This window comes from Esox lucius, chromosome 6 (assembly GCF_011004845.1).
Source record: "Esox lucius isolate fEsoLuc1 chromosome 6, fEsoLuc1.pri, whole genome shotgun sequence".
In the NCBI taxonomy this organism is placed as follows: domain Eukaryota; kingdom Metazoa; phylum Chordata; class Actinopteri; order Esociformes; family Esocidae; genus Esox; species Esox lucius.
Genome location: NC_047574.1, coordinates 13,991,283 through 14,007,283, shown reverse-complemented (window position 1 = coordinate 14,007,283; position 16,001 = coordinate 13,991,283). Strand labels below are relative to the sequence as shown.

Here is a 16,001-nt window from a genome sequence, read left to right as displayed (position 1 = left end):
AACATTAGTCTGAGTAAACAAAAGGCTGCCAGAAGATAGGACCCAGGAAACAGGGCAGAGGGAACATAAGACACAGGGAATATAGGGTTCAAGGACAACAGGGCCCGGGGAACATAGTGTTGAGGGAATATAGTGTTCAGGGACAACAGGGCCCGGGGAACCACAGCCTCTCAAAAGTTGGGCCTACCTCGTTTCTTACATCCAAACACTACAGACAGCTTACTAGGTTAATTCTAGATCAACAGTCTGCTAAATCATTGGAGTCTTTTCATGGGCACTGATTTAACATGAAATGTTATAGGGTAAGGGACAAATAATATGGTCAATTTCATTCAAGGTTTTGTGTAATTTATTACAGATGTTTAAAAAAAAAATAAGACAAAAAACAGATCCCTCCCTCACAAATAAATTGGAATAAAGAAATAAAGTGTATCAAAATGATTGTAATGCAGTAGTTACATGGCAAAACATATAAAAGATTCAATGTACAGTATTATCCCATCATATGTATTACACTACTTTAGGCGAGTGTTTTCTAACCAAAAATATCACCACAGGTAGGAACAGTCACAGTACACCGTCCATCTTGACCAAGAGAATAATAAAGGTGAATTCATGTTGGAATCACATTGATGGTACAAAATCCAGAGATCCTCCACAGTTCTCAAACATAACAAAAATGTTAACTGGTACAGTAAATTACATATTGTGCCTTTGAAAAGTATTCAACCCTTGATTTTTCCCCCCACATTTTGTTGCATTACAATAAAAATAAAAATGCACTGGTCTTCATTATCCAAGAAACATTCTCTAACGACAAAGTAATATAAAATGAAAGGTGATTCTTTTTGGTAAGTTTGTAGGGAGTTCTCACACCTACAAAGCAATGACTGTAGATTTGGCCCTGTGTCCTGTGTAACCGTCTGTGAATTTATCTTCCGGTGTCTACAGACAAACAGATTGAACCAGGACCCTCTCGTATTTTTCCTGAGCACAGCTCTATTTCGTTTCATTGATGAAGAACAAAAACCTCCCCAGTCCTTGCCAATGACAGGAATACCCACATGATCCAACCTGCGGGAAAATATGAAGAGTGGTACTCACTGATGCAGAGCTGGTTAGATTTCACACAAAGGTGTGCTGAGCAACAGTGCCAAATAAACTCTGACATTTAACCACCTTCCAAAAGTGGATGCAATACAATGCGCCTTGCGTTGGATGTTGGTCAAAAATCACAGCCATGCGGGGTCGTTCCAGTAGCATGGGGGTGGAGTAAGATTTTCCATCAAAGCTTTGACTTACTACAGTTGTTGTGATGGTCTATTTTACTTTCATGTGTACAGTAGGTAGGGCGTTTAGGATACAGTCTCAAACAGTCTTTGGAGGAGAAAGGTAGAGTATTGCATTTTCCTTAAGATGTATGTACGTCATATATAAAGACAGAACGCTTATTTGAATTACTCAATTTTAAAAATGTATTTGTAGTTATCCCAGCAAAGGGCCTCATGGTCCGATGGTCAGAGGATTGTGGATGATTCAACATAGACTTCATGATAATTGTACACATCAAATAGATGTTTGATGAAATTGATCAGGAATGGGAGAGCATTTTGTTCACCCATTCCTGATAAAGCAGACAAATGAATAAAAGTATCAACAAGAAAGGTCATTAATGAGACTTGGATAGTTAATTCAATATATTTTCATTCAAATATTAAAGTTATATCTATTAAATTCAATTGTGAATAATAGTGATACATTTTCTAAAGTAGATTCAACTCAATTTTACACCTATATTGTTTATAATGTCCTCGGAAAAGCTTTTTCTCCAAAGTCAAGGAATTACACATATCGATTCAGATATGTTGTGTGTAATGGTACAATTCATATTTTTGGTAGATTACGTGGATTATGTGGATCTACAGCTTTACATTGTTAGCAGAAGTAAAGCAGACTAACATAGCTAATGTAATATGCCTTGCAAGCTGTATGTGGGAAAACCTCAGTAGAGCAGAGGTGGTTTTGGGGGCTCATACATTTTTGGCTTCAAACCAATCCATATTTCTAACTTAATATTCCAAATATTCATTATGTAATTTAGTGCCCACATTAGTATTTTTTGGACAACAAACAATCAATCTCAGATAAACTAACTTCTAAACTTGACTTTTTAATAGTTGACTTCCTCACCAGCAACTGAGTTAGGAAGGACGCCTGTATCTTTGTAGGAACTGATATGATACCCAAACTTAATCAATAGCTTTACCAGGCTGGAATGAATATTTCATGTAAGGTTTTTTAGAGACTTACCCAACTAGCAATCAGTGCCTTTTATTTCAAGAGACTGGAAAACCTTCTCTTTACGCTTGACTATGTGACAAAATTCACTACTTGATTGGGGATCTTACAGATAATTTACTGTATGAGTGGGGTACATAAGGTTAATTATTACACACAGTCAGTCCATACAAGTTATCATGTGATGGTTAAGCAACGGTTTATTCCTGAATGTATTAAGGCTTGGCAAAAGAAATGGGTTGAACACTTCACACAAGACATAACCGTTTTTCATTTTTATTAATTTGTAACATTTTCAAAAAAAAAAATGTTTCCTTTAAATGATGGGATAGTGTGTGTAGATTAATGAAACCTCTCATTTTAATGCATTTTAAATTAGGGCTGTAACACAAGAAAAATGGAGAAATTGGATTTAATTCCTTTTGAAGCCACATAGAACACAGGCCTACAGTTCATTTCCAACTAATGTGGTTATAGAATAGTACAAAAAAATATATAAAGATAGAAAATCCACCAAAGTCGGAATGGATGTCCTGGCCCGTCAAAATAAATACCATAACATACTCTCTCTGTGAACATTCCACCTCCCGTGCTAAACCTCAGGGTCTGTACTGGCTGTACTGTGATGGGAGAGGGTTGCTTCCAAATCGCTGTGGTGCCGTACCTAAGGCAGTTCTGTAGCCTTGTTGTGAAGAAGGCATCCCTGTACCCATTCCCAAGTGCATCCCAATCCCCAGCCCATTCTCTGGCCGAGCTAGGCCCTGGTTGAGCATGCTCGCATAGGGAGAGGCTCCGTAGTTAAGGCCGATGCCATAGGGCCTGTGGGACTGGGCGCTGGGGAGCACCACAGGCTGAACATGCCTCCCTGGGGTGTTGAAGGAGAATTCTGGCGGAGGGCTGCTGGGTTTGGATGGGGTGGAGGTGAGGGGGTCCGTGTCCTCCGAGGGTTTGTGGGGAGGAGGGACAAAGCTGGACATGCCCCCATAGTCAGTGGCGCTGTGTGCGCCGGCTGGGAGCGCTCCGGCCACGAGGGAAGGCCGAATCCAGTCATCCTTGAAAATCTGAACCGTCAGCGTGGACACGAGGGGGAAGAGGCGGTTGGTCACGTGGGCCAGCACCATCTGCTCATTGGCATCCCGGCGTATCCGGACGTGGACGGAGCCAGCCTGCACACAAAGCCAGTGGAGGGGACAAGGAGTTCAGCGCTGGCTGTGTATTCACTCTACATCCTCTCTAGCTCTCCCTGGCTCCTCTGGCAGTACCCCAGGGCATACAGTCGGGAGAGAACAGTATGGCAACAACCCAGAACAGTGGGACAACAACTCAGCACAGCGGCAACACCACTGGAAGAACTTAGTCTACGAAGGAATTAGGAGCGCAGCCAAGACGCTGGCCTATTCATCGACATGACAGTGGTGAAGCTGTAATTGCATAATGTCACCGTTAGATTATGCAGCTATTTTCCAGAGTGCAAATAAGTGTTTTTTTTATTGGATAAGATGTAACGCAGCGGCAGACCAGACAGAATCTGTATTTCACTCCCCAAATCATTCTTGTGTGAACCAACATTGTCAGAGCAACAGTCTACATAGCTCACATCGCAGGCCCTTGAATGAAACAAGAATGACCCTATCTTTGCCATAGTCTGTGTACTGGAGGGCGATGTAGCTACTGTGTGTTGGTGTGGCCACCGTCATCAAAATGTGTATCCTCACCAACACAGGATTGGTTCATTAAACTGGCATCTGACCTTTATATTCATAGGATGTTCCTTAGACTAAAGAAATACATAAAGGGGCTAATTCTGAACTGGATTCATGTAGCGCTTTTTTACCAACTGAGGTACTCAAACTCCCAGGGACATTTTAATTGACCATCACTTTTACCCTATAATTTAGAAACAAGGGTCAGCTATTGAAATGCATCCGGTACTTTTTCTCCGAAAACTTAGTAGCAGATAAGTCTAAAAAAAAATCTACAGAGAAATTGAAACGCATGAGCAACTTGTCCCCTTTTCATTTGAGTGAGCAAATTCTTGCCGAATGTATGTAAACAACAAGGGGGGCACTAAATTAAATGACGAGTGTGAGTGGCATTCTCTTTGTGTTCCTGGCATCTGGTGGGGGAGCCGGCGGAGCAAACAGAGCGTGACGCGTAGTGCCGGGAGTCTGCTGGGTATAATGAGGAGACAACAGGGACAGAACCACGGTGACATACCAGAGAGCCGAAGCCCACCGTCCAGAAGTGCTCATTACGGACCTCCAGGACCCCGTCCAGAGTGGAGACCTGATGGAAGACAAGTACAACGTTACACACTGTTGCACAGGCACAGCGTGATAGAGGAGTCTTTTATCAAACTTGTTTTGTGCCAGGGACCAGCAAAGCATGACCTTTCTTTGGGGACCGCTTGGGTATAAAAGAGCAACCATTGCTGTTTCCTTAATAATAATTTTTAAAATATGGGTCACAAATTGTTTTCCATGATATCCACATTAACAAATATAACTGCTTTAATACAGTAGATCAATTAATATCCTTCTATATTTTAAAACACTTGGGGATATCAGACAATTATCACCAGCATTATGTGATCACTTTAATTGCATTGCACTGTTCCACTAAATGTGTTCTTGCTCTGCTTTGGAGCGCCAGATATAACGTGATTCAGGGTACCATTTCTAAATGAATAAAACTTGAGAATTGGTCAGGGGTTTGAATACTTTCACAAAGCACTGTATATATGAAATCATTTGTAAAGTATTAAGACCTTTTCACTTTTTCCACATTTTGTGTTACTGACTTAATCAATAACTAATTACGTGTCTTTTTTTTGCTATCAATCCACACACAATACACCATACAAGAAACCTTATTTTCCACAGATGTAGTGCTTGGCACGCAGCCCTAATAGTTCAGATTTTGGTGCCATTAGACCCTAATTTTTTTTTTTATTCATGCTTCGGTTCTTGGTAATCTCCTTTAAAAAGGACTTTCTTTCCCGGTTCCTTAGTTTGGCCAGACATGCAGCTCTAGGAAGACTCTTGGTGGTTCCAAACTTCTTCCATTTCACAATGATGGAGCCCAATGTGGTCCCGGGAACTTTCAATACTTTATAATTTTTTTGTAACCTTGCCCAAATATAGGTCTCTACCAAATTCAGTCTCTGGGTGACGGGTTAATGGCTTGGTTTATGCTCTGACATACATTGCAAAGTAAAAAATAAATAAAGTTACAATTAATGCCTGCAAGTAATCCAAAATGTATACAGGCTTAGGATGTTGGTTTCTACTTGTTGCTTCCCTTTTGGCCCCTCCATTATCATCCTTACTGGATTGGGGGGGATTAACACAGGAAAATAAATTCACCACTCTAAAATCTGTTGACAGGGTGATACATGTCATCCTTCAGATCAATATATGCACACCTGGAAATAATAGCAGTAACTCCATAATCTTAGTTATCCTACCTCTCTGAGCAGTTTGTCAAGCTGACCGATGACATGGGAGGGAGTGGTCTAAAGAAAAAGCACAGGGCAGCAACAATGATTTTAACTGAAGACGTGAATTAAAACAGAAGGCATTTATTTCAGTTAATGAGGCAATGAGGCCAAGCTAAATCAAAGAACCTGTTAATATTACAGCAAGAACAAAGTTGTGCCACCCATGTCACCTCTTACAGAGAATGAAATGATCCAGTTCAGTTAAGACAACGGATATGTTTGGAAGGCCTACCTGAAGGAGCACCTTCCCACTGTACACACTCATGGGATACATGGTGCCAAAGATCATGAGGCCAATGGCCACTGCCGAGGCTGTGTCCACAGCATGGTAATTACTACAGTCAGAGAGAGAGAACATCATCAGGCACTTCAGTGAACAATATATTTGCTATGAGCATATATCTGTTAGGAAGTTTCATCAAGTGTGTTGTTTTTGAGTTATGGTAGCATTTGGTCACGGCCTTCTAGAATAAATTTAGTAACGGTTTCTAGCTAGATTTGTAATTCTTTTTTGAAAAACACCAAGGAGACATTTTACAGTTCATGAGGATTTTCTGAAAAACAGACAACCAACACTCCAATCGGAAGTCATTATCCTTCAATGAACACTTATAATAATAATAATAATTCCGCTTAATGTTATTTCCCTTCATTTAAACATCAAGTTGCAGACAATGGTCTTGGCCCTAGGATTTACATACCAAACTATCAAATATATAATCCTAAAATGTATGACAGTATCAATCCCTCCGGGAAGACCTGAACCATTTAGGACCAAGACCCTGTCCACCTGGTAACAATATTGATCTAGTTCAATGACTCCTAACTGTCCCTGTCCACCTGGTAACAATATTGATCTAGTTCAATGACTCCTAACTGTCCCTGTCCACCTGGTCACAATGTTGATCTAGTTCAATGACTCCTAACTGTCCCTGTCCACCTGGTCACAATGTTGATCTAGTTCAATGACTCCTAACTGTCCCTGTCCACCTGGTCATAATGTTGATCTAGTTCAATGACTCCTAACTGTCCCTGTCCACCTGGTCACAATGTTGATCTAGTTCAATGACTCCTAACTGTCCCTGTCCACCTGGTCACAATGTTGATCTAGTTCAATGACTCCTAACTGTCCCTGTCCACCTGGTCACGACACTGATCTAGTTCAATGACTCCTAACTGTCCCTGTCCACCTGGTCACAATGTTGATCTAGTTCAATGACTCCTAACTGTCCCTGTCCACCTGGTCACAATGTTGATCTAGTTCAATGACTCCTAACTGTCCCTGTCCACCTGGTCACAATGTTGATCTAGTTCAATGACTCCTAACTGTCCCTGTCCACCTGGTCACGACACTGATCTAGTTCAATGACTCCTAACTGACCCTGTCCACCTGGTCACAATGTTGATCTAGTTCAATGACTCCTAACTGTCCCTGTCCACCTGGTCACAATGTTGATCTAGTTCAATGACTCCTAACTGTCCCTGTCCACCTGGTCACGACACTGATCTAGTTCAATGACTCCTAACTGACCCTGTCCACCTGGTCACGATGCAGATCTAGTTTGATGGCCCCTAACTGACCCTGTTCACAGTCCACCTGCTCCTGTTGCTATTTTTATCTCAACCTAAGAACTGCTATGACAACCCAAACCGTGAAGCAAGCAGCCTTAAATGGCCATCTACACTAATAATTGAACAGGACAATTCTCTAAGCCTGGTCCCATTCTCTTCTTCATGTATTGCATTCAAAAACAATATATAGATATCACAACACCAGTAGAACTAGTCAATTTGATAATCTCCACTTGTTTCAATGTAAGAAACAAATATACGCCATATAAAGGACCTAATTTATTAACAGTTAAATTAAAAAAACAAAAGGCAAGTTGTTTTTTACATGGTGCCAAACTCAAGGAAAGCAAATACAATCACCATTCAAGAAAGAGAAATGTCAAACACAACAGGTAGATAATGAAGGCTTTGCAAGAACAAATAATTCAGGGAACAGATTCTTCCTCATCCACAGTCTGGAAGTCACACAGGAAAATCAACTAATTGCAAGGCAGACATGCCACATCATCAGAAACCTGGTATTTGGCAAAAGTATTTGGGGGTTATTATTCAAACTAGCCCATTGTAAAATGCAGTAATAACAATACAGAAATCACTACTGAGATTGAGCACTGTGTAGAAATCATACATTTACTGGTTACATCAATACATTTCCAAGTTGCTAAAATGTTTTCCCAAACAACCAATGTATACTGTAATGAATCACTGTACAAACCAAGGCACTGTGAAATACACTCAGTTTATTATGGTTGGGGTAAGGCTAACCCACCCTGTTAAAAAAAAAAATCTTAATAATTGTTTAAGACAGGGAGTAATGTGGGTTCATAAAAGAAGCAGGCAGACGGGTATGGAGGCATTTAGTTACTGGTTGACTGAATTTTAGAATCGTGTTTGAGCGTGGCATTATCGTCAGTGCCAGGCATGCCTGTTCAACTATCTGGAAAACAGCCATACTCCTGGGTATTTCACACACGACAGTCTAGGGTATTCAGAGTATGGCACAACAAACAAAAAAAAACATCTGTCGGCTCGTTGATGAGACAGTTCCAAAAGGAGAACATCAAGAATCGTGCAAGCTAACAGGTAGTCCACAAACATGCACATAAAGCAGTACAACACTGGTGTGCAGAGATTGGAGGAACTCAGGGAAAAAAATATGTGGTTAGGGTTAACCCTAACCCTATCAGTGGATGTGGCACCAGTGGACATGCCATCACCAACACTGGATGAGTGGAAAAACATTGCCTGGTCCAAAGATGTCCAGTTGAGTATAGCGCTACACTACAGCTCCTTTAGGATTAGATGGAACAGGCTGTTTGCAGCATGAATGTATAGCGGTCCAGCAATTGCCTAATGCCATTGCATTAGCATTGCCCTCTGTGAGTACAATCCACACCCTGTAAAATCCTAAACTTAAGTACAGAAAGCATGGAAATAATTACCTGATGAATCAAATTGATATCTTCCGTTGCTCTACCCAACAAATAGTAAGTGATGGAATGATATCCAACAAATCTAAAAAATCTAAATATATTTTAAAAAGATACAGCTTATTGCCAAATTACGCCAAACCCATCTGTATGATATACCAATAAGTTAGGAGTTTGGGTAGTCAGGCAAAGGAAGGAGAAAACAGTATGGACCTACTAACTATATTACCTCCAATGAGAATGACACTGTGAATTTGTTTCCGGTCCGCATCACATTGTTTCTTTCAAATGGATGTGGTAGTCACACAGGCATTTACGTTGTTCCTCTATGCCAAGCTGACCATCATTACAACCAAACCATAGTCACAGGCGTCTCCGCTCTGGCTTTCAACACTAGCCTCATTACATTGGTTTGGAGAACATGACTTACTTGATTTCAATGAGCATGTAGGTGATGCAAAGTGAGAGCGCTCCGGCCACGTTGATTAGGACAAAGGGATTCATCCGAGGAAGGAGGACACTGCTGAGGCCAGGGATGATCCCACACAGGCTAAAAACAAATACAAAAATAAGGTTACTATATTGAGCCAGTCAACCCTGCAGTGATGCTCCCAACACATCAAAGTGTCCAAACTACTTAGAGTTACTGTGACATCACGTTACTGAAGGGCAAACAAAGACATCACGCAAATGAGCCAGGACAGGGTCTTACAAGAAAATCACCTGTAATATACACATCCATTGTTAATGAGAAAATATTAGGGGGGTTTTATTTGACAGATTGACATGTTTTTCCTGGGTTCCCTTAATGGCATGTTTGGATCAGATTTTGTATTTCTGTTTAGGATGTGCTGCATTCTGTTAATACATTAGCCATTATGGCTCTAGCTCAATGGCTTGCTTTATTTCACAAGACGAAAAAAGCTGCAGTCCCTAGTGTGAGTAGAAATCGCTCAACCGTGAAAGCATGGTGTACAGATAAGTTGTGTGTGTTTAATCAGAGATGTTAATGCAGTTCAGTAGGTGTAACCCATCACGAGTAGGCGAGATGATTTGATACGAAGTGATGACCTGCTCAGACAGATGGCTGCTGTCAGCACTGGAGATTGCACATTGATGAAAACCCATACCCTACTAATCACATTCAGTAATAGGAGCGCAACAAGTTAAAGATTTAGGCATGAGATGTCCAGCACAGAAAACACCAGCCCATTTGTAGCGATATACTCTGATACACTGATTTGTCTAAACTGCATTCCTGTAAAATGTCAACCTCATATTATGATGCACGGATCACACCTGTGTGAATACTAGTCCCCAGAAGTAAAACACGGACAAAATAAACCAATCTGCAATATGTAAAAACCCCATTGACCGTAGGAAGCAAGTTCTGGTCACTTCATTTAGAGGCAAACATTTGCGTTAGGGAGTGGGGTGAGAGGAAGAAGGATTCACATCAGAATAATCTCCTAATCTCCCGGTTGCATTGATATAATTTGAGTATTAGGGACATGGTTGTGTGATTCCCAGGCCGCCTGTCAGCACAGCCTGTGTGGTCGGGCACTGCCTAGAGAGAGACAGAAGGAGAGGGAGAGAGACAGAGGGAGAGAAAACCAGAGACAGTGGGAGAGAAAACCAGAGACACAGAGGGAGAGAAAGAGAGGCAGAGGGAGAGAAAGAGAGGCAGAGGGAGAGAGGGAAAGAGACCAACGGTGACAGACAGAGGAAGAGAGCGCATGGAGGGAAAGAGAGCGCAGTGTGTGTGGATAGAGGGAGCTTTGTTCCAGATTGACTGTTTGTTTAATCCCTCCCACTGGAGACTGAGAAATTGTGGGATTACGGCGAGACAAACAAACACTTGATACGATGTCTGTCGGCAATAAATACAGGCTAAACGTTGTTGTCCAAACAGTGGTACACAGTGGACTAGCTTAGAGGGTTATATAATGTCTACGCAACAAACACTAGGGAGGGTGGGTAGGTCTAGAGATATGCATGACATGATTACGGCAGATAAAACAAGTAGTAAATGTAATTTGGGACATCCTGTCCACTGCATTCAGAACAATCAGAAACATTTACAATGTGCTATTTGCTTAGGTAACCTGGAGAGTGGGTGGCATTTCTCTATTATATATAATGGAACAGAAAGCCACTTCTTAAAGCCTAATATTTGGGGGATTTTTCCGAATCAATAAAAGTCATTAGTCAAGGCCAACAGCACACTCCTTTCAGAATCAATCCTATTTTGGTCTAGTTGTGTTTCAGGGGCTGCATTTACATAAGCAGCCCAACAAGAACCATTTTTGATGGAAGTAACAGCACTGGGCTGGCCAAGTTCATGTAGACAGGGTGCTACTGGCATATCTTTAGGGAACATGTATGACAATTATTATATTCTCAGTATGGGAAACGTATACATAACGTAGAAATGATCATCAGAAATAACCACTAGGCCAAAAAGCTGTCTGCTGCTGAAGCATCACTTCCTTGAGTGACAGAAGAAAATCCATTAAAGTGCTTACTCAGCATCTGTTACAGCAGACCTGGGCAAGATAAGGCCCCCGGGCTGGATCCAGCCCATTGAGTCATACTATCCAGCCCGCAATACATCCAAAACGTAAAAAATATACAAAATACAAATATTTGACCAGCTCTGCAGATTACGTTACTTTATTTACTCCTGAGTATTTATTTTATTTCAAATTAAACGTCCTGTGGCACTTCCAGTATTAAGAACAGTAGTATCACACTGCTTTAAATAGTTTTAAGTTGAAACAAGCTATTTGCATTGCTACAATACGTAGCTATGGACCAGCACCACAATCCACAGGTGTACGTTTATCATTTGTTGATATATGCAATTGATGGTTAGCGATATCTGAAAATGAGCCTGTCTAAGAAAGGTTGATAACGAAAGCAAGGTATTTAAAATGAATGGACAGAAAAATATGTATTTGCAGATGTTGCAGGTAAAGCAACTTATTATGTAAAGCTAACGTTGCAGTTTTTAAACAGTACTAATTGCGGAGGCACTTCCAGAGCAACCACACACAAAAAAGCGTCACCCGACGCAAAAGTTCAACTAGGCCAAGCACAGATCCAGCCTCACTGACGAACATCTTGCAGCAGTTCTGCACACAGCTTCAACAAAAATGACTCCTGACTTCACCTCACTTGTCAATGCCTATAAAAGGCTCTCCTGTTCATATTGAGTGAGTGGCCCTAAAAGTTGATTTCTTGGGTGTGGGCTGCCGGAATAGCTATCGTTAAAAGCATGTCGAACTAAATACTGTATGAAGTTAGATAATGGCAATTATACCAACATTTGCATTGAGTAAAAATCTTCAAAAAGGGATTTCATAGACTTATGGCTGCCCTAATAACTGTTGTTAAAAATGAACCTTATGTAATATAGCCTACTCTGTTAAGCTGAAAGTCACATTTTAAGGCAAATATGTGTTGCAACTTTTCTGTTGAGTAACAACCTTGAGAAGGGATTCTTTTAGGCCTTTGTCTGCCATAATAACAGTTGTTAACAGAGTATAATACAAAAACATTGTTAAAGTAAATTAAGTTTGATTATGAAAATGGTGTTGCATGGAAAATAAATATGCATACATATAATATAAAATGTAATATGCAAGTTAAGACTTAGCGAAGTAATCTGGCCTGCGATGCTCTCTGGCAATTTCAATGTGTTTCAATATTATAATATTCAAGTAATTAGTGGTATTTAGTTCAAAAAAATATTTTCCAAATCTGAATTAGCCAAATGAGTCACAGTTGCTGGTCAACGTGGTTTTCTCCTTGCGATCATAAGAAAAGGGATAATATAGCTGGCCCTGCAACGAGGTAACGTCTTGTTAAACAGTTAATTTAAATAACCCATCAGGATTGGGAGGTTTTCTTTTTCAATGAGTCCTCTTACCTCAAACATGACTCAGCCTTTTATAATTTTCTACTTCCTGCGGGTACAGGTTCCAGACCAGCGCACAAGCAGAAATGGTAGAGGTGCAAGATGATCGCAACACTGTGGTGTGAAACAAAACCCACCCACATCCATTATTCAGATAAAAGAAGTGAGGCGATTCATCATCCTGGAAGCTACTGTATAAAGGACAGAGGGGTGGAGAGGAGATTCACTGCCAAGACTCTTCACAACCTTGCACAGGGTCTCCAGGGATGAGGGCCAGGGGTAGAAAATGGCTGACATGAGAGCCTCAATGAGGTCTTAACCTCAGGGCAAGGGCAAACAGCACAATATGGTACAGGTCAAAATGAAGATAAGAGTTCCACCTCTGACCTCAAGCAGGGTTGGTCAAAGGGGCCATTGAAATCCATGAGAAGTGCAATGAGACCTGCCCTTGCTTCCCAGATACCTTATAAATATTACAATAGCAGAAGCTTGGTGCATTCTACTGACTGCATTGGGGTAAAACAATCTGAAAAGTAGCTACATGTTTAACGATGCCATCGTTGTAGTTATGCTGCCTCATCGTAGTCTGGGCTCCTGACAAAAATACAATGTATTTGACCTTGTCTGGCCCTTGCTTTGCCAACGTTTGCAATGATCATTCATGCAGAAAAACATCCACCAGGCTTCCACTCCATGGCAAGTAACTAAAGTTTGATAGTGGGCAAGCTTGCTTTGAATTGACCGGTATGTCAGCCTCTGCCAAAGGTTACAATGAAATTATGTGACTGATGTTTAGGCTGCCTATCTGTGTCTTGCTTGTGTTTAATATGCTGGCGAATTAGACAAGTTAGTTCTTCAACATTTGTACAGTGTTTTAAGAACATTTCAAACAAAGACCTCTGCTCAACTCTGCAGGGTCAGGGGAGGGAAAAGACAGTACAGACTGGAGAGATCATTAACTACATAAAATATCAGTAGCCTGCATGGTAATTGGCTAACATACTAACCCGCTGGTTAATAATGTGTCTAAAAACAGGCTGGTCTCAAAGCAATGTAAATAGCTACAGTACTTTGCAAAAGAAATCTGAGGCAGCAGATTGCCTAGTGGTTGAATGTTCTGCGAATAACTAATAATAAATAAAGATTGCAGGTTCGAACCCTCGAGCTGACAAAGTGAAAAATCAGTGTGTCTAATTATGTCAAATGTCCTTAATGTATTTTATGTCCAATGTCCTATAATAAGCAATCTAAGTCACTCCAAAAGCCGGACTGGCATTTCACTCCGTAAGACTCAGAGGTCTAAAATTCGGTCCTCTTCACCTAAGAAACAAATCTGCCTCAAGAAGCCATAAAGTTCGCCATCTTGGATTTTCCGCCATTTTGAATTGTTTCTAAAACACTAAAAAGTTATCTTCAACAAAGAGTGCTGCACCAATCTTCACGGCGCTCGGTACATAGGTTTTTAAGGACAAATATCTAAAGTTTAGGGATAAAGATTATTCATATCTTGAACAGAATGGCTGATATGAGCCAAAGAAAATTCCTGTGGGCGTGGTCTTAATTCAAATGCTCATTAATGCAAGATGGTGAGGCCTACTGCAACCAAACTGAGTATATGGGTTCAGGCCTATGGCAGGAAGGCATCCACAAAGTGTCAAGCCTGATGTTGGTGCTATAATCAACAAATGCTTGCGGCTCCATAGGAAATGAATGGAAGTCAATGGGGAATGCATGCAACTTTGAGAATTAATGGAGGTCAAAGGGTAATGAATGGGAGTTAGTGGGGAATAAATGACAAAGAATTAAGAATAAATGGGTGCCATGGTGGTCCTGGAAGGAAAGGACCCCGCCTTTTCCACTCACAGATATTCTTTTAATTTGTTGTCCATACTAAGTTGTAAAATAACTAGTACATTTTGTCACAGCAACATTATAAAGTAAAACATCGCTCCAAAGGGATTGTTCAGAAGGAAATTGTCAACTTCTGGAACACAGGCGGAAAACAACGTGGATCAATACAGCAGCATGACTCATTGAAAGAGGATCTCACCTTCGACTCAGGTCTGCGACATGCTCCTGGAGCCAACTGGTGCTGGCAGCTGTTGGTAAGATGGGGAAAAACAGATAGCGATTGAGAGATGGGGGAATAGAGAGAGAGAAGAAAAAGGGGTAAGAGTTAAAAACAACATAGTGATTGAGAACCACTGCAGCCATTCCATATCTATTCCTCATCACAGCCATTGCTGTAGCAGCAAACGGAATCCCAGAGACATCTGCCATGCCATCAACTGTCCCCCTCAGAGGATAGCTCACTCCCGCCGGTGACTGATAAGGGGAAGGCCCATGTATGCCTTTATAGCAATCCACCACCACCTGGGACATTTAACACTAGAACCACAACAGACTGAAATCATCTGACGTTTGATTTCGTGACGGAAATCTTGCAACATCCTACTCCTTTCCTGTCTTTTTCTAAATAGGCTGATTTTAAATTTGCCAGATCATTTTGAAAAGCATTATTTAGAGACAAAATAGTAAAAAGATTAATTGTACTTCCTAACAGGAGGGGCAAAGAAAAACACGCCTGGTCATTCTACCTAGGCACTAAAATACCTATCATAGAATGAGGCGGCAATCGAAACTGAAAATGTGCAAGTAATTTCACAACTGGATTTACTTTAACTTAATGATAAGGACGGTAATGGGAGTGATTTAATTTACAACAGCCATGTAATGATGAGGAATTGGAGCAGTATTGGGACATCTCATTATTTTATTAGGAAAGGCTTTAAACCACATGTAATGACACCCAGAAAATAAGCATTTCAGACCCTAAAAAATAGTCTGAAACAATTAGCTAATACATTTCTGGTTCTTCTTAATTGTATTCGTTGTGTTGGTTGCATACATATTATAGGAGATGATCGGTTTAGCGACACTGCCTGTTGACCCAAACTCTTTGCACAGGCCACAATGACAAACAGACGTCAGTATCTTCACTGCAAGGAGGCTGGATCAGAGCACCAGCAAGACTATTTATAGTTCGTAAATATGATCTAAACTTTGTGATTACTCGTAGAAACTGACGGGTTCAATCAGATCAATCCCAGACAATGTTTAATTTATTTTGAAACATAGAATAGATATTATAAAATTGCTGCTGGCTTATAAAACAAAAATACATTTGAATTCACAATAACAATGGCAAATTACAATATGTAGCAACAATATTTGATGTCATCAGTCAAGTAGTGAAATGCTTGTGTATCCCCTCATAGAAAAT

General features: G+C 40.7%; 1 protein-coding gene across 1 annotated transcript in view; it reads right to left on the bottom strand.

The window, feature by feature from the left end:
* Positions 1 to 334: 334 nt before the first annotated feature.
* slc30a6 (solute carrier family 30 member 6) overlaps positions 335 to 16,001 on the bottom strand; it is a 51,923-nt gene continuing 36,256 nt past the window's right edge. The window contains exons 10-15 of the mRNA XM_010869754.4: positions 14,769 to 14,817; positions 9,230 to 9,349; positions 6,030 to 6,132; positions 5,765 to 5,812; positions 4,516 to 4,584; positions 335 to 3,464 (exon numbers count right to left, since the gene is read on the bottom strand). Coding sequence (XP_010868056.2) covers positions 2,898 to 3,464; positions 4,516 to 4,584; positions 5,765 to 5,812; positions 6,030 to 6,132; positions 9,230 to 9,349; positions 14,769 to 14,817 — 956 coding nt within the window. The 3' untranslated portion in view covers positions 335 to 2,897. The remainder of the gene's footprint in view (positions 3,465 to 4,515; positions 4,585 to 5,764; positions 5,813 to 6,029; positions 6,133 to 9,229; positions 9,350 to 14,768; positions 14,818 to 16,001) is intronic.